Here is an 18,831-nt window from a genome sequence, read left to right as displayed (position 1 = left end):
TCTTGGGAGCTGACCGGACTGTCCTCCTCCACCTCTTTCGATCTCTCGTCTGCTCCAAGTTGGATTATGGACGCATTGTCTACTCCTGTGCACGGCCGTCTATCTTACACCATCTAAATACAATACACCATTTGGGAATCCGTACCGCCACTGGTGCCTTCCATATTAGCACTGTTGCGAGCCTGTATGTGGAAGCCAGTGGATTACCGCTGTCATACCGGCGCGACATCCTACTCGGTAGGTATGCGTGTCGACTTCCTTCGATGCCAGGCCACCCAACCTTTGACCCTTTTTTTGATGACATTCTTGAGCGCCAGTACGAGATGTACGTTTCTTCTCTGTGGCCTCCCGGCGTCTGCTTTCTTCACCTGCTTCAGCGGCTACAGTTTACACTTCCTGCCGCTTTCTGAATGGGGGACAGCCCTTCACCATCTTTCCTTCAGACACAGGTTTGTGTTCGTTTTGACCTCAGCTCATTCCCGAAGGAGTCAACTTCCGAGATGACCTATCACTGCAAATTTCTCGAACTTCACTCACAAGATGCTGATGGCATATTTTTGTACACTGGTGGTTCCAAGTCTGCCCAAGGTGTTGGCTGTGCTTTTATCGTCGGGACTGATAAGTTTCAATACCGACTTCTCGACCAGTGCACAATTTTTACAGCAGAGCCTTTTTCCCTCTGTCAGGCTGTTCACTACATCCATAGGCACCAGCTCACTCGCTGCGTGGTCTGCTCTGACTCCCTCAGTGCCGTTCAGAGTCTAGATAATCCAGATCCAGTCCACCCCACCGTTAGACAGATCCAAGACTGCCTCCATTTGTACCCAGATGGGGGAGCCCAAGTGATGATCATGTGGGTTCCTGGAGGTGTTGGTTTGCCAGGGAACGATGCTGCAGCCGAGGCTGTCGTTCATCTCGGTCGGCCCGCCTCTTACTCTGTTCCCTCACAAGATATTTGTACTTTTCTGTATCGGCATATCATGTCACTTTGGCATGACCATTGGTGCTCCCTTCATGGGAACAATCTCAGAGAAGTCAAACCTCTCCCAACAGCCTGGTCGACTTCCTCCTGGCCGTCTCGCCGTGAGGAAGTAATGTTAACTGTGTTGCAAATAGGGCACTGCCGCTTTAGTAACAGCCATTTGTTGAGTGGTGACCCTGCAACCATCTGTCCTTTCTGTAGCCAGCCTTTAATGTTCAGACACTTTCTAATCCTCTGCCCCTATTTTAGCCACTTGTGTCTCAGGGTCGGGCTGCCGCCTGCTTTGCCGGACATTTTAGCAAGTGACGTGTGAGCTGTGGCTCGCGTTTTTAAGTTTTAAAAAAGCCGTAATATGACAAAAGAGATTTGAATTCTACCTGGTGACTCTGGTGCCTTATTGGCATCTATTAGATACTCTTCCGTAATGTCTTGATGTTTTAGATTTGTTTTTTCTTCCTTTTGTATTGGATCCCGCAACGGTTTCTTTACCCTCACAGTCCCAGGATTCTATGGGCACTTATGACCTTAGATGTTTTGCACCCTAAAACTCCACAAAAAAATCTAAATGTGACACACACACACACACACACACACACACACACACACACACACACACACACTCTCTCTCTCTCTCTCTCTCTCTCTCTCTCTCTCTGTCTCCTGAGAGAAAGAGAGATCAGTATGTTGAATATGAACAGAAAGGAAAGATGCTGCTTTGCCCAAGTTTCAGACCGCCCCCCCCCCCCCCCCCTCCTCCCACAGCGCGCGCGCCTGTGTGTGTGTGAGAAGAGAGGGAGAAGGGGGGGGGGCAGTGAAAGTATTTTTAGTTTTTTTCCTGTGTGCTCTTCTAAGAGCATTATTTTTTTGTTCTACTTTTAAGAGACAATATTTAGACGTATGTATTAAATATTATTATGATTATTCTTAAATATTATTATGATTATTCTTGAAACCAGAATGTTATGTTTGAGATATTTCATTCACTAACAAAGCATACATTTTTAGATACAGAAAAAAATGGGATACAAAATTGAAATACTGGAATTTAAAATGATTTACATTCTTGAACAAACTGTGTTTTCACGGTAGTAATACTTCCTGAACTACAAATCTTTGAAAAAGATCATGTTAGTGTATAGAAGAAAAATAGGACTTTTGAATAAAGTATGTCAATCCTTAAATGCTGATATGCGGAGTAATATTTTTAGTGCACTTTGTTTCATTTATTGAAATGTCAAATATTTCATTGCGAATAATGTTTCTAAGATTAATAATAATTATAAGCAATGTTACGTAAGTTACACTTAGTAAGGCTGGGAAAAAGATAAGTTCTGTAAAATGATTTTCACTTTTCCTTTAAATACTGTATCCAAATTAGACAAGAAAAATAATTATGAAGAAAATAATATTTACATTAGTAGATGTAGGAGGAAAAATGGAAATGTTCCGCATTGGTATATTTCACGGAACACTATGTTTGTGACAGAAATTTTGTATTGTTTGAAACTATCCATAAATAGATCTGGGTGGTGCCGAGGGGGGGGGGGGCAGAATCTTAATTGGTTTAGTGTAATGTTTGTGAAGCTGGCACAGTACTTATAGTAGAATATCTTTGGCTTCCCTCTGACAACCATGCCTCCATCCTTGCTACCCTCCCTATTTTCCTTTCCCTGTTGCTTCATAGCCTGGGTTGTGAGTAACTGAATCTCCTTTCCCTTCTTCCCTTTCTTTCCCCTCTCTCCTCCCTGATGAAGGAACATTTGTTCCGAAAGCTAGGAATGTAAATTTTCGGTTCTGTTTTATGTGTATCTATCGGCTGTACTGAGCTGAGGTAAGTACTGGCCAGCCCCTCTATCTCTTTGTTATTATTTGTTTCACATCTTTATATGAGATTTTCCATTAATCATTTAGTGTAATGTTTTATAATTTAAATTTTTTGCCTCCAGTTATTAATGGAAAATAAATAGATGTGCAAAAATGCGATGCCCTTTGCTGTTAGTCATGTCTGGTTATAATTAACGCTTTTCTCTGTTGCAGACACGCCTGATGAGCAAACTGGTGGAGATAGTAGCAAGAGTAATAGTATAACCTCTGAGCATTCAATCCATTCTGTGGGTGTGAGTGCATCTTCGCAAAGCAGTTCAACAAATAGTCTTCCCCCAGCCACAGATGGCAATGATGGCAATTATCCTCCTTCGGTCCGTAGGCACAAGGTGTGCTGTTGCTTGGCATTGCTTGTTCTCATTTCTTTAGAGTAGTAGTAGTAGTAGTAGTTGTTTTTTTTATATTTTTTATTTGGTTATTTGTATCTGGACTTCATTCAAATGCTCTTAAAAATTATATAACTGGTACTGGACAGTGGATAATTGTTTGAAACATCTATGTTGCTAGAGGAAAAAAGTGCCTGCTATTTTAGGAAAAACCACCTGTTATTTTGCTGGTGCTAATGAAACACAATATCTTACATAGCCATAATCTCCTCAATTTTATTTATATTCGTTTCTGGAATGGAAGATTTTCATTAACTCAAACATGCACATCATTGTTCATGTGGAGAGTACACTGCTCTGCAAAACTTAGGATAAGCTCGACAGGGTAACATAACATACGAACTGCTTAGTGGAAATGAATTAAAAGTGTGGAAGCGTATTACCAGAGGTCTCAGTCGGGCACAGAAAGTTCAATGTCACATGGTGTGAGGTCATTGTGACAATTGCACCAAATAGGGCTGGTCCCACAATACAAGGCCGTTAAAGGAACAGGAAAAAAACAATGTGTGTCAATCTGCAAGCAGTTATGGTGCAGTATGATGGTGATCTTCATTACAACATGGTCTGGAGACAATATTTGGACGACTTCACAGGGGGAAAAGACGCCAGGAAACTGGAAGGACAAAGTAGTGTGGTGTGAAGGTGTCTAATATTGCATTAGCGTAATGGCCTCCAAACCTTCACACTCATTGGTGACTATTGTTGAGACACCATGCTCCTTCCCCGTATGCATATTTTCAGGGGTGCATTTGTCCCTGACTTCATTTTAGTGGATGAATAACACAGGTGAAGAAGCTTTTGGGACAAGAGGATACACAGGGAATGAACTGGCCTGCCGTTCCTCCAAATTAAATCCAACCAAGCATGTGTGTGATACATTGGGGAGACGTTTTGAGCACATTCACTTGCATCAGCCACCATCCAGCAGCTGTCAACCGTACTGGTGGAGGACTGGAACACCATACTACTTGAACTTCCAACCTTGTGATCATCATTGGAGCAGGTTACAGAGCACACATTTCATCACACAGCCTATCAGGAATCATGTCCCACCTTTTGTAATGTCAAGGAGACGATTGGAAAATTACAGAGCCTTCAGTGTCATTACTGTTGTTGAAGAAAACTGTTATTTCTCTTAGGCTCGTTGTATTTCTTTCAATTACCCTCTGTACTATACTGTAGTGGTTCTTTCCATGTATGATCCAGTTTTCATAGAGCTGTTACTTGGCAATGACATATCATGTGTGAAATTTACTTTTGTCTATAAGTTTTGCACGCAATGTCTTTTTAATGGCTTACACGCCATTAGTAAGGTAATTTTATCCTAAATAAAGCCAGGCATAAGCACAGTGATTGCAGTGAACATTCTGTCGACATGTCACAGGAGTTGATTGGAGTAATCAGAAAGTTCAAGTAAACGCATGTATATAATATTCAGAGTTGTAACTGTCATCTTCTTAGATTATTCTTGGTTATCATTAATGTGGAATCATCAATGGTGGCGAATATTACAGTGTAAATCTGTGTCCATAATCTGTTACTTTCAAGAGAAAATAAGTTTTTATCATTTAAACTGGTAAATAGTCTCATTAGTTATGGCAACAGGTCAAAACATGAAATTTGTACTTATTTCAAAGCAACATATATTTACACTAGTCGTCAAGTTCCCCTAAATGGATTAAAGCAATTTCCAGGATAGTTTATTTGAAAATGACATGTCCAATGTCCTTCCACTAACTGCGTGTGTGTGTGTGTGTGTGTGTGTGTGTGTGTGTGTGTGTGTGTGTGTGTGTCCAAGCATATGCGTGCTCTTTCTAATATCCTTGACATTGACAGGATGGTAATTCTGGTGTCCCGTAGGATGTGGTGGTTGTGAAGCTAGTGTAATAGAGTGCCTCAGGTGATGAAAGCAACAAATTTGTGAAAACTAATGTGTAAGATATATATTTTTTTGGTGATTAGTGTTATTTACGTTTGGCATAGTTTAATGTGTTTGAAATAGGCTTAGCAGCACACCACTTTGAACTCTATTTAAAATTATAACTGGTTATGTTTGGAATACATAGTTCAGCAGAGAACACAAGAAATCAGTTGTGTTGAGTTTCAGTATAGAGACATAATTATTATTTTGTTGTTACACATATACAAACATCTAGGGTTGTGCCTCTGTGGTTAACAACCATAGTTGTAAATCAGAGCATGCTCCACCCAAGGTTAACTACCTGTGAAAGTGAACCATGGAAAGGTCTTTCAGGAAAAGTTTTCCACTGTCCTGTCCAAGAATGCAGGAGAAGGCTACATTGGATTTGGTGGGTAGCCACCTAGAAGTTGTTAATGAATCGGAGCATTGGCAATCACCCATTCTTATGCCAGTTCATAAGAGCAGGATCAAACAAGATCAGATCAACTACATTGCAACTCATAATGTTAATTCTCTAATTAAAGCAGCAAAACAAAAGAATTTGACAGATGAATTAGATGAACAGAAAATTTTAGCAGCAGGACTCCGGGAAATGAGAAATACTACAGAACAGCCATTCGAATCACAAGGCTACAGAGTTCACAATGGGAAACCTGGAATAAGGGTTATGAAAGAACATCCCTAATTTGGAACTGGGTTTATAGTCAATTTGAAAGTAATAGATTTGATTATCGATTTTCAAGCCATCTCCACTGGAATGGCAACTTTGAGTTTAAAAGCATCCAACAAAATGTATACCATCATCAATGCCCATGCCCTACTAATGAGAAGAATTTTCTAACGAAGACTAGGAAAGAAGTGGAAAAGTTTTGGAACCTCCTTGACCAAACAATAAACCAAATAAATATTAACGATGTTAAGATCCTGTTAGGGGACTTCAATGCCCAACTCGGAAGAGAAAAGAAATACCAGGATATCATTGGGAAATGGGCTCCACATAAACAAACAAATAAGAATGGTCAAAATAGATGTAAAGGTTGTGTGACTAGGGCCTCCCTTCAGGTAGACCGTTCACCGGGTGCAAGTCTTTCATTTTGACGCCACTTCGGCGTGATGATTACGGCAACACAACACCCAGTCTCTGAGCGGAGAAAATATCCGACCCAGCCAGGAATCGAACCCGGGCCCTTAGGATTGACATACTGTCACACTGACCACTCAGCTACTGGGGGCAGACATAAGAATGGTCAGAGACTTGAACTCTATAGGGAACACAAACTGATCTCAAAGTCCACATACTTCAAAAGGAGGTAAAACAAACTTAAAACATGGAAACATCCTGATTAGAGAAAAGGATAATGGCAGCTGGATCATGTATGTACGGACAAATTCTTCCACAGAGAAATCTACAATGTTAAAGTATAAGAGGGGCAGATAAAGGTTCAGATCATTACATTGTCAAAATCAAACTTAAGTTCACATGACGAAAAAAGAAACCAAAGTGCAATAAACAAAGGAGGAACTTCTATCCCCACCAATTAATTAGAAATGATAAATATAGAGAAGTTACACAAAACATAAAACTGGCATAATTTAGAAGAACTGGTTCAAATTCTCAGGCAACAAGCAGAAAATTTAGCCCCATCGTAGCCCCATTGAGCCCACGTAAAAGGCATGTCTGGTGGAACTCAGAATGTGACAAAATTCATGAAGAAAGATATCATGCATGGTTAAAATTTCAAACACACAAAACAGAAGAAAATACAACCAACCTCAAAAATATCAGGAAAAAGTTCACACAGATTATCAGGCAAACCAAGAGACAATCACAGAAAGATCTAATCGACTCAATAGAAGAAAATTACCACAAAAAACAATTCCAGATATTTTAACAAAATGTTTGGAAGACAATTTTAAAAATTTGTCCCTCCCATGTTAATGTTGAAAAAGGAAGATGGAAAAATGGGCAAGGGAAATGCCGAAATCATGGCAAAAGCATTTAGTAAACTTTTGAATTGTGAAGAACCCCAGGAACTTATAGCAATTAATACAGACACACCTCATCAAGACTTCACCTGATCTCATAAATCCCCCCAACAATCAAAGAGGTGGAAACGGCACTCAGAAAGATGGAAAAATTATAAGACATGCTGAGAAGACCAAGTTTTTGCAGAAATGTGGAAATATGCGAGTGATACAGTTCAAACATGCTTACACGTAGCCCTAACAAAAATCTGGATAACAGAAAAGTTTCCCGAATATTGGACCACAGCCATAATCCACCCACTCCACAAAAAAGGAGATAAAAGCAACCCAGATAATTACAGAGGTATCTCTCTCTTTGACTGCACATACAAGATTTTCTCCAGAATCCTATACAAGAGGGTCAATGAGCAACTAGAGGAAGGATTAGGTGAATACCTTGGAGAAGCTGTGCAGAATAGATCATCACTTTAAAATTAGCTGTAGCATATTACAAGAAACGAAATAAACCTCTTGTGATAACCTTTGTGGACTTTAAAAAAAGCATATGGCTGTGTCCATAGACCTTCAATGTTAAAAATCTTAAGAAATTTCGGTCTCCATACAAAATTAATCAAATCGATAGAACTCACCGTAACCAACACTGTATCAAAAGTCAAGTTCAGGGGGAACTCACTGAGCCATTCATCATAAAAACAGATGTAAGACAAGGAGATTGCTTGGCACCCCTGCTGTTCACCTGTGCTTTAGAATACATAATGAGGGAATGGTACAAGACTAACCCAAAGAACATCCAAATTAGAAGACCCAAACACAACACAAGTTTAAATTGTCTAGGATTTGCTGATGACCTTGCTCTCTTGTCCAACAGCATTCAGGAAACCAAACAAGAAGTTATCTCACTACAGGAAATAGCACAGAAAATTGGTCTTGGAATATCCTTTGAAAAAACAGTCATGATGTTAACTGGCCCACCACTCATAAACAAAATTGCCATAAGAAACCAAGAAATCGAAATTGTAGATAAATTTAAATATCTGGGAGAAATCGTAACATATAACCTCAATGGAAAGCCAACATGGCATAGGAGAATAACAGAAAAATTGTGGAATAGTAAGTTCAACATTAAGTGGATTTCAGAAATCAAGGAAGATATGGATAAGCTACAGATTACATTGGAAGACCTAAGAAACAAAACTGACAAAATTAGGAAACTCACAAACAAACCAGACTGCAAACAAGAATCAACAAACAGACAATAGGAAGGGTGATTTCCAGTGAAGAAAGAAGGATGAGATCCGAGAGAATGAAGAAGTACTGGGCTGACAGGAAACTGCAAAATTCTTTGTATTAAGTTGGCTAGAGTGATCCCATGAAGGCCATAAAATGTAAATAATAATAATAATAATAATAAAAACATTGAATAAATAATTGTTTGTTGGATAGAGAGCAGGTAAATTTGCAGTCATATCCATCTCGTGGTTTCATTGCTCCAGTCAGTGGAAGCAACTAGCTCGTGTTTAATTCACAACATGGAAAAAGTGTGTTTAGAGTGGTGATTAAACATTTCTGTTTAAAAGGCTTAACAGCAAAATGGATTAAAGCTGAGGTGGATGAAGTTCTTACCACATCTGCTCCTGTGTTTGCAACTGTTTATTCTGAAGTAAATGAGTTTTTAAACATGGCCGTATGTCCATAACAGATAAATAGCATTCAGGAAATCTGGTGGAAGTGACCATCCCCGAAATGATTGGCAAAACCCACAATATGGATTTGAGTGATAGACGAATCAGAGTGTGCGAAATAGTTGATGTCACAGGCATATTGCAAGTTACATTGTTTTCAATTTTCCATGAAAAGTTGGTCGTGATAAAAATCGTGGGAAGATGGGTACCACATTTGTTCTTGGTAGAGAATAAATGCAACTGTGTGGTAAATGCTGATACTGTTTTGGCACTTTTCCGTCAAAATTCTACTGGATTTCTGCATTAAAACATAACTGTGGATGAAGCATGGGTACACTACTACACTCCAGAGACTTAAGAAATAATGAAAACATTGAGTTTTGAAGGGAAATGGCCACTAAAGAAGGCGAAGATGGTAAATTTGGCTGGCAAGGTGATGCCCAAGATTTTTTGGAATGCTCACAGAATCTGCTACATCCGATTACCTGAAACAGGTATAAACAATAACTGGAAAGTATTGTTTGTTGTTATTCTAACAGTTAAGTGAAGAAATCAAGCACAAATGTCTTTGTTTAAAAATGATGACGATTTTCTTCCATTACTACAGTGCATGGGTTTACACCTATGCAGTTTCAGTGGCCAAAATTATGGAATTGGAGTTCGAATTATTGCAGCATCCTGTATATTCACTGGAGTTGGCATCTGTGTTTAAAAAAAAAAAAATTTTTTTTTTTTTTTTTAAACCTTGAGATATGGCTCACTGGATGGCTATTCATATTGAAACAGGTCATTGCCCAAACCAATGCCTATTTAGGAGACATTCTGAAATCAAACTTTTTGAATGGCTTAAAAAAGTTAGAGCACCATTTGGAAAGGTATATAGAGTTAAAAGGGGACTAAGTTAAAAAATAAAAACAAATTCCCAAAATAATTTTTTCTAACTTTTTCTAAGCATTTTTTGAATGACTCTCGTACTGTCTCCAACTAAAATAAGCTAATGTGAGCAGTGCTTCAAATTTGTTTGTGTACTGATTTAATTAGCATATAAATGCTTATTCACCATTATAGTAATAAACAGTACATGTAATTTTTTAAAAAAATCTTAAATATTTCATTTTGACTGTTGAAAGTGCTTGTGCTGAAATATTTTTTTATATTTATTTGTAGGCCAGTAATTCTAATGCAATCCAGGATCATGGTGCTAATAATTTTGCAACTATCAGAACAACATCCATTGTTACCAAGCAGCAGAAGGAACATATGCAGGAAGAGATGCATGAGCAGATGTCTGGTTATAAGCGTATGAGAAGGGAACATCAGGCTGCTTTACTTAAGGTATGTTATTTTCTGATCAGTGTGGTATAGAGCCACACACAGATAAAAAAGCTGATCCACTGCAGCTTATTGTCAGTGATGCTGCTTTTCATTAGAAGGTATATTTCCATTCTTATTTTATTTCTCCCAAGCCTGTGTGAATATTTTGCAGTTACTTGAGAACTGTCAAATGTTATCTGCTGTTTGTGCTCAGTTGGGAAGTTTCTGCGCAAAATTTCGAAAAAAATTTATTGAGAAGAAGTGAAAGATCTTCCAGAACAATATTTTTTACTTGCAGGGATTGTTACTAATTCTTAAGTTTTCTGCATAAAACATTCAAAGTGCCATCTTTGAGAACTTTATATGTTCACATGATTGTCTAAACATCATGTGGAAGTTATTGCATTTTAATGTCTTGTGTAACAGAAATACAAATTTTTGGTGTGTTGGAAGTCCTTTGATAACTAACTGAAGCTCTGATGATGAAGCTGTGCTTAACAAGATTCGTTGGCGAACGACACACTATTTTATAGACAGTGGACAGACTTGCTCATTAACCATTTACAGTTGGTACACATCTGATACATAGCTGTAATTACTTACAATTACTTATAACATTAGAGTGTCTATATCAGACTAGTGTTGGAACTGCAGTGGATTTAGTAACGTGAGCAATTTAAGTGCTGTAACTACCATAGTATAAATGTAAATATTGTAAAACTATTTAGGGCGTTTTTGTCTTCGTCACTCCCAACATAATGCAGTACTTATTACCATTGGGAAGCAATGGGAATAAGGATCTGCAACCAAAGATTCAAAAGCCCCAATTGATAGGCTGTAATGGTAGAGAAGTGGACATTTTTTGTTCATGTTTGTTCCCTTTTTTATCCGTAGTTGAGAAGTTCTTTTCTTTCTGCCAAATATTCCTCAATGGTCAACCAAAAATAAGGCCCCGAAATTAAAAATGTGTTTTTTCTTTAATTCTTTAAGTGTTTGAAGTGCACATTCTGTATCTGCGCAATTATGAAATTGTAAATTTACAATTTCAAAAGTTTAGATTATTTGTTGTTGTTTCACAGCTGGAAGAAAGGTGCAAGCTCGAGATGGAAGCACATAAACAACAGTTGGACAAAGAATACGAGTCTCTGTTACAACAGTTTAGTAAAGAACTTGAAAAGTTACAGGTTAGACATCAGCAAGAGCTTGATCGAAAGGTATGTAAACATGTTAGATACTGGGTAAGTCACTAGAACTTCGTACACCTTGACAAAGAATGAAACCACTTAGTCTTAATACAAGAAGTGGACAAAAACATCCATTCTGCCCACATAGACAAATATACCATACAAATGTTGATAGTTGGGGCAGTAAGGTCTCAGATCGTATATTTTGTTAGGTGTTAAATTATACAGGATTTTTCAAAATAATGTTGTCACTTTATAGTGATATTAAAAGGTATTTGTGTGGACCCACTTTGCCCCTGGGTATGAGTGCCCTTGCCCACAAGTAAAAATTACAGTGTCATGTCCAGAGAACATTGGGTCCATGCCATCAATTGGAGATTGCCATCTGATTCACAAGTGGTCAATTTTTGTAGCAGCTCAGTATCCAAGAACTTGTGAACATCTTTGTGGAAGAGAAAGTGGGCATCATCCTGTTTACAAATGAAACTGTCACTTTCCTCATGCAATTGCAGCACAAACGACTCCATTGGTCTGGTAACCATGCTGCTAAGCAATCACTGTAAAAAACTTCTTGAGTAGTTATTCCCATACATTTAATCACATAATATCTTATCTCAATGCGAACATTTTTTCCAATCCCTGGAAAAGTCTTGGAACATTTTGAATAAATCTGTCTGTGTATGTAACATAAGAATATTAATATTTAGTCATCATGTCTGGCTACTTTTAAACTTTCACCAAATATTTACGTGGACCCTAGACAGCCAACTATTAGGGAAATAGAACAACTTAACTAAGCAACTGAAACATTTTATGCTTATTAGTATATCGTGGTTGTGAACTTTTCAAAATAATTAACCTTGTTAATAGATGACAAGTAAAACGCACTTTATTGTGTTTGTTTGCATTGCCATCTTCTGCAGCAGCTGTTCACATTTGTTACTAGTGGTTATCTGTCTTGAGCTGACCGCAGATTAATTAAAAAGAATTTTGCCAATTGTGTTTTCTTTTATTAATAAAGTATCTTCCATGGTTATTCTGCAAATTGGATACATACTTTTGTGCATTTTTAGGTTGACTGATAGATTAACCAAGCAATAAAATTGACCAGTTACACACAGGCATAAATTCTGTTCATGATAAGATACATTTTACAATAGGGAAAGAGCAAAATAGACAGTTAAATTTCTAGGACGTCACCATAAAGATTCAAAATAGCCTACACACATTTGACATATACCAGATACCAACAACAGACACAGTTGTACTTGAGACATCACAACATCCCAGTTCTCAGACAGGGAGCACTGACCTGGAAAAGGCTGCCTTCATAACACGTGGTGGCCTCTTAGTGTAAAGTTATGCCTGTAGCACTACGTAAGCCACCTTTTAACCTATGATGGACAACCTGTTTTGATACTTAAAATGAATGCTGTGATCTTGATATCTAGATGACATTGTCATTTTTTTCAGTGAGATTTGAAGAACTTTTAAGCCATCTGACAACTGAATTCAAAACAGTGCCCCTTTTCCACCCAAGAAATAAAAATCTTGGGGCAACTAATGACGATGAAGTCCATCCCGATCCAGAGAAATAAGCTCACAGATTTTCTGACTGCTCAGGACATCCATCACATGAGAAATTTCCTCGTGATGTACTCATACTACCTATGATTCATAAGTAACTTCTGTACCAAGGCAAATCTCGTGCAAGAATTACTGCAGGAAGTTGCCAAATTTTCCGGAAATGAGGTTCCAGAAATATCTTTCCTTGTCCTTATGGAGGTGCTAATATCTTGTCAAGTTCTGGCATTATGTAACGAGAATACTGAGACAGAACTTCACACTGGTGCTAGTGGCTATGTGACGTGCAGTTCTAGAGAAAATTCAGGAAGACACTGAAAAGATGACAGCTTGTGCTTCATCAGTAGTGTTGTAGACTGCAGTGAACTACTCTGCAACCAAGATAGAATGCCTTGCAGTTGTTTAGGCCATCAACAAGTTCCAGCTGTGTTTCTTTGACAAACCATTCAATATTGTGACAGAAAACCATTCTCTATGTTGGCTGACTAACCTGAAAAATACGCCACAGCCGACTGGCAAGATGAACGCTAAAGGTTTGGAAGTGTCATGTCACAATATTTTTTTTTTTAAACGGTTGTCTACATGTTGTTTGTTGTTGTGGTCTTCAGTCCTGAGACTGGTTTGATGCAGCTCTCCATGCTACCCTATCCTAGACAACTACATTGTGCCAACTGAATACACAATAGCAGGACTGCAGCTCAGCTGGTAGACTGGGGTGAGCGGTTGTGTTGGGTGAAGTGAGTGAGGGGAGAAAAGAGGTGGAGTGTGGTAAGAAAGGTTAAGGAAGAGTGGCTGACGGCTCAGAGGAAGACATAGGTGTATGAGATGGTAATACGGGAGGGAGAGGCAGCAGGTCCACATGATATGAATGCACATCATGTGCACCAGAATCAGTGAGTTTGCCCAGAATACTATGATGATGATGTGACAAGTGGATTGGGGAAGTGTGACATAACAGGAGGAGGAAAGACTGTTGGGAAGATGGTGTGTGTGTGCGTGCGTGTGCGCGCGTGCAAGGAGTTGATACATTTAGAGGCCAGAAGGACTCCTGGAACAAAGGATGTGTTTCGAGAATAACTCTCATCTTAAGGAGTTGATATAGGTAGAGGCCAGAAGGACTACTGGAACAAAGGATGTGTTTCAAGGATAACTTTCATCTATATGTGAGAGGGAAGTTGCTACTCACCATATAGCGGAGATGCTGCGTCGCGATAGGCACAATAAAAAGATTCACACACTTGTAACTTTCGGCCATTAAGCCTTTGCGCGTGTGTCTGCAGTCTCAGAGAGCTGAAACTACACTGTGCCTATCGCGACTCAGCATCTCCGCTATATGTTGAGTAGCAACTTTCCTCTCTGATATTGTTACATTCCATCCTGGATTTTTCATTGTTTGATTGTTCCCATCTATATGGTTCAGAAAAGCTGGTGCTGGGAGGAAGGATTGAGATTGAAGCATCCATTTAAATCTAGCCTGTTGTACTCAGCAGTGTATTCTGCTGGTGAGTGGCCACTCTGCTCTTGGCCACAGTTTGGTGATGGCCATTTTTTATAATAATATGCTTTTTAAGAATGTATGTAAGTGAAGAGTTACATTGTTACTAAATCAACTGAAAGTCATCTAATTCTGCTTCATTCACAACATAAAGTGACAGTATAAATTGTCAAATTTATACCTTTATGTGGCATTACACTTCCGGAATAAATGTTAAATCTATGATGAATATTCACATGTTAAATAATTGAGAAGACCAAGTGTAGGGAACCAAGCTACGAGAGACTGTGGTCATGCGAGAATGCGTTTGTGTGTGTGTGTGTGTGTGTGTGTGTGTGTGTGTTTTGTCTATTTTTGACAAAGACCTTTTTGTCTGAAAGCTAACTGTCCTAACAGTCTTTTTGTTGTACCATTCTGCAACTCTGTATCTCTGCTATAAGGTGAGTAGCAGTCAGTGAATTTGAGAGTAAAATTGTGTCTGTCAATCAGAGTAAAATCCTGTAAAGTTTCAGTCTTATATTAAATCAGTAAAAGAATCAAAACCATCAGTCCATAGTCTCTTGTTTCCATGATGGCAATGAAACAGAGGATGGTAGAAGGAAAAACTAATCGCTAAATTCCTGTTTCCAAAATGGTTTCACTGAAGATGATTTACTGTGGTTTCTCTTTTTTTTAAATCATTGCATGAAAGTCAAAATCACAGGTAGCATACATGACTGTGAGATGCAAAATCAACTAAAGTAACTCAGTGGAGGAAAGGCTTCTGGATCTGAGGGGATACAAAGAGTATGTGAAAGGACTTCCTCCTTTTCTAACAGCAGTCTCCCATAAGTCACTAAATGAACATAGTGTTCTTAGTGATTGCAAAATTCACAGGTCCTTTTCATCTCAAAGAATGGTCATCGAAAAGATGGACACAACTGTAGACCTATATGAGTCTATTGAATTTTAGAACCTGTTTTATGCTCACATATTCTAAACTATTTGGAGACCGGAAATCTCCTCCCTAGGAATCATCATGTATTCTACAAACAATGATCATATGAAACACAGATCACTCCCTTCACTCAAGATACCCATAAGGCAGCAGATGTTGGTACCCACAATGATGTCATGTGCCTTGACTACCAGTGTGTGTGTGTGTGTGTGTGTGTGTGGATTCATTTCCACACACTCTCTGTAAACTAAATAATTGTATTGAATATCAGACCAGTTATGTGGCTGGATTTAAAAGTTTCTAGCAAGTAGAACACAGTGTATCATTCCTAATGGAGAGAAATAATCAGACATAACAGTAACTTTCAATGTCTTCCAAGGGAACAACATTACAGGACTACTACTGCTCATTAAACATACATAAATGCTCACCTCAGTAGCTGAGTGCACAACAGAACAGACCCCCAACAGGACAGATGCACATGCAGGGGGACCTGGGTACAATTCCCAGTACTGTTAGGGATTTTTCCTTGGTGGAAGGACAGGGCCGAGGTGTACTCGGCCTCATCACACCAGTTGAAGAACAGCAGCTCCAAGGCTAGAATGTCGCAACAGTCAGGAGTGTGGTGGGGTGACACCATGCACCACTATGCCACATCCAATAAAGAATGACTGAGGAGTACATGGCAGTTGGTGAACTATCTTATCGTCTTCAGCGCCTGATTACGATGTTATATTTATGTGTGGCCTAGTAGATAATGTGAGGCTGTTCAGAGATGATGCTGTTCTATAGAGAGAAGTTGCTATCCTATAAAGTTGTAACAAAATGCAGGAAGCCATGCAGATGATCGACACTTGGTGCAGGGATTTGCGGTTGACTCACAACATAAACAAATGTATCATAATGCTTTGAAATAGCCAGAAGGAAATAGTGACCGTATAAAACTAATTGCGAGTAAGGCAGATGCCAGACTGAGAGTCATTGGAAGAACCCACAGGAAATTTAGTCCTCCACAGAAGAGGTCACTTACAGTACCATTGTTTGACTGATACCAGAATATTGTTTATTAGTCTGGAACTCATACCAGAAAAGGACTAATAGAAGAAACTGAAAGAAGAGCAGCATCTTTCATCAAAGATATATTTAGTAAGCATTGAAGCTTCACAGGTATCCTCGTCCAAATCCAGTGACAGATGTTTGAAGAGAGGCATTGTGCATCATGATTGGCATACTGTTAAAATTCTGTGAATGTACTTTCGTAGAAGAGTGAATTACTATATTGCTTCTTGATATATGTGGCTAGGACCATGAAGGTAAATTTGGACATGTTTCTGTTCATGTAAAGGCTTACCAACTATCGTTTCACGCGCATCCAGAGCTGGGAAGGGGCAAGTGACAGGACAGTACCATCTGCCGCACACTGTAACATAGCTTGCAGAATGTATAGATGTGAAGATCTGCCAGTCTGTCAACAATCCATGACAGAGTTTTTGGTGAGTGAGATGTGCAGAAATGCTGGCCTGGGCAAGAGTTTAAACTTCTGAATTCAGTACCTCACAACAATACAGGCAACAGTCGTTCGTCATGGAGACCACATAAATAAAATAAGGTCTTAACAGGCCATAAGTGTAACATACACTGTTGAAATTAGTTATTATGTTAACCAGAGGATCATGTTGTGTATTTAGTGGCATCTCATATTAGTATGCCAGGCACCTGGGCCCATATGACAATGACAAATACAATAAGCAGCGTTCACTATCCTCCACATGTGGATACTTTGATTGTGATGCTGTACCCAGAACCAGGACTTGTCTGAAAATGGGATGTGGTGCCTCCCCTTTGTCCAGTGCTTTCATTAAATGCATCTTTGCATGTCTTGTCCTCCTTCCACTTGAAGAGAAGCCATAACAAAGGTTGTTATACTATCAATCCCTGGCTCTCCAGACAACCTTGTACTACTTGTGTGGTTACTTATCTTGCTGCTAGCAAGTCCATTTCTTGAGTCAAGGCACCTGACATGTCTGTATGATCCTGCCTGGCCGAATGAACCGTTTGTCTGTCCTCTAGGGCACTTAGGGGCCTGACATTGAGTATAGCCATCCTAAATCGATTGAATCCATATTTGCTTCAAAGTTCTGGGCCCCTGTCCAATGTGAGCAGCAATATTGCAGAATGATAAACAGCAGTCTCAATAGCCCACAGTCCTCATTCTGTTAAATTGTGACTCGTGTTTGTAGATGTTTTTCTGTTTTTCAAGAGGCGTGACACAATGTTATCACAACCAACGAACATTCAGCCATGATATCTGTGTATTCTTTCCGCACGTGTGGAAAGTTAATGGTGTTACTCCTACTGATCTGTGCAGTTCTGCTGGAAGGCTGTACTATTTGCATATTCAAGCATGTGGTATTCTTCATGCCAGTTTGACATTGTGTGTGCCATTATCTTGCTGTTGCAGTTTTAATGACCAGCAGTGGAAGTGTTGTACCCTGTTTACTGATAATGATAATGTAAAAACTCTTTACTATATGTCACAACATTTAAATAAGTGCTCCTTGTTTATTGGTGGATAATTTGAGAATATGGTGCTGTTAGTTACATTTTGCTGTCTTACTTTTCACAATTGTAATTCTTGTTACAAACAGGTGAAGCAGAATCAGGCAGCAGAAAAGAAGTTACAGAAGGATATTATGAGTCGACAGGAACAAGATCGTAAGGCCTTTGAGACACAGAAAAAGAAGGAGTACAAGATGAGTAAAGAGCGGTGGAAACGGGAACTGAGCCTAGACGAATCGACACCAAAGCGGCAACGCGACGCCACCCTGCAGTACGTCAGCCTGCTGTTGGGCCAGTTTCTGTAGTCAGTAAGGCAGGATACCATGTGTCCCCCTGGAACACTGACAATGTTATTTTCACATCACTGTGACTCTGTGGATTAGGCATTTGAAATTGGAATTCAGTATTATAATGTGTTATCTAATTCATTTGTCACAGTTGTATTCTGTTACTTTATTTTAATAGTTACAATGACAATGGACTATTGAAGAGTAAACAGTTCCGTGGCTTTCTGTTCTGGGAATAAATAAGGTTCTGATATCTTCACCATATGCTCTCTTATTCCATACTAAGTGAGGTGCCACAGTGGTTTTCACACTGGTCTCTCATTGGGGAGGATGATGGTTGAATTCCCAGTCCAGTCATCGTAACTTAGGCTTCCTGCGGTTCCCCTAAATCTCCCCAGACAAATGCTGGGATGTTGCTTGGAAAAGGGGTGGCCGATTTCCTTCCCCATCCTCTCGTAATCCAAGCCAGTGCTCTAGCCTTCCTTCCTTCCTTCCTTCCTTCTTGTTCCGTGAATCATTCTGACCAAGTCTCATCTTTTATTTGGTCATTCCGTTTGTAGTCAGGAAGAGAAGAGGCTTCTGACTCGAGTGACCTGAAAAAGTCCAGTTGATGTGTTTGTACTAAATAGA

General features: G+C 39.2%; 1 protein-coding gene across 4 annotated transcripts in view; it reads left to right on the top strand.

The window, feature by feature from the left end:
* LOC126100804 (serine/threonine-protein kinase Tao) overlaps window positions 1–18,831 on the top strand; it is a 201,891-nt gene that overhangs the window by 105,113 nt on the left and 77,947 nt on the right. For all 4 annotated transcript variants that reach the window (XM_049911437.1, XM_049911436.1, XM_049911435.1 and 1 more), the window contains 4 exons: window positions 3,020–3,195; window positions 10,009–10,176; window positions 11,235–11,369; window positions 18,004–18,185. In XM_049911437.1, the coding sequence (XP_049767394.1) occupies window positions 3,020–3,195; window positions 10,009–10,176; window positions 11,235–11,369; window positions 18,004–18,185 (661 nt within the window). The remainder of the gene's footprint in view (window positions 1–3,019; window positions 3,196–10,008; window positions 10,177–11,234; window positions 11,370–18,003; window positions 18,186–18,831) is intronic.

Source organism: Schistocerca cancellata, chromosome 9 (assembly GCF_023864275.1).
Source record: "Schistocerca cancellata isolate TAMUIC-IGC-003103 chromosome 9, iqSchCanc2.1, whole genome shotgun sequence".
NCBI lineage: Eukaryota > Metazoa > Arthropoda > Insecta > Orthoptera > Acrididae > Schistocerca > Schistocerca cancellata.
This window is presented reverse-complemented; position numbering and strand designations above follow the sequence as displayed.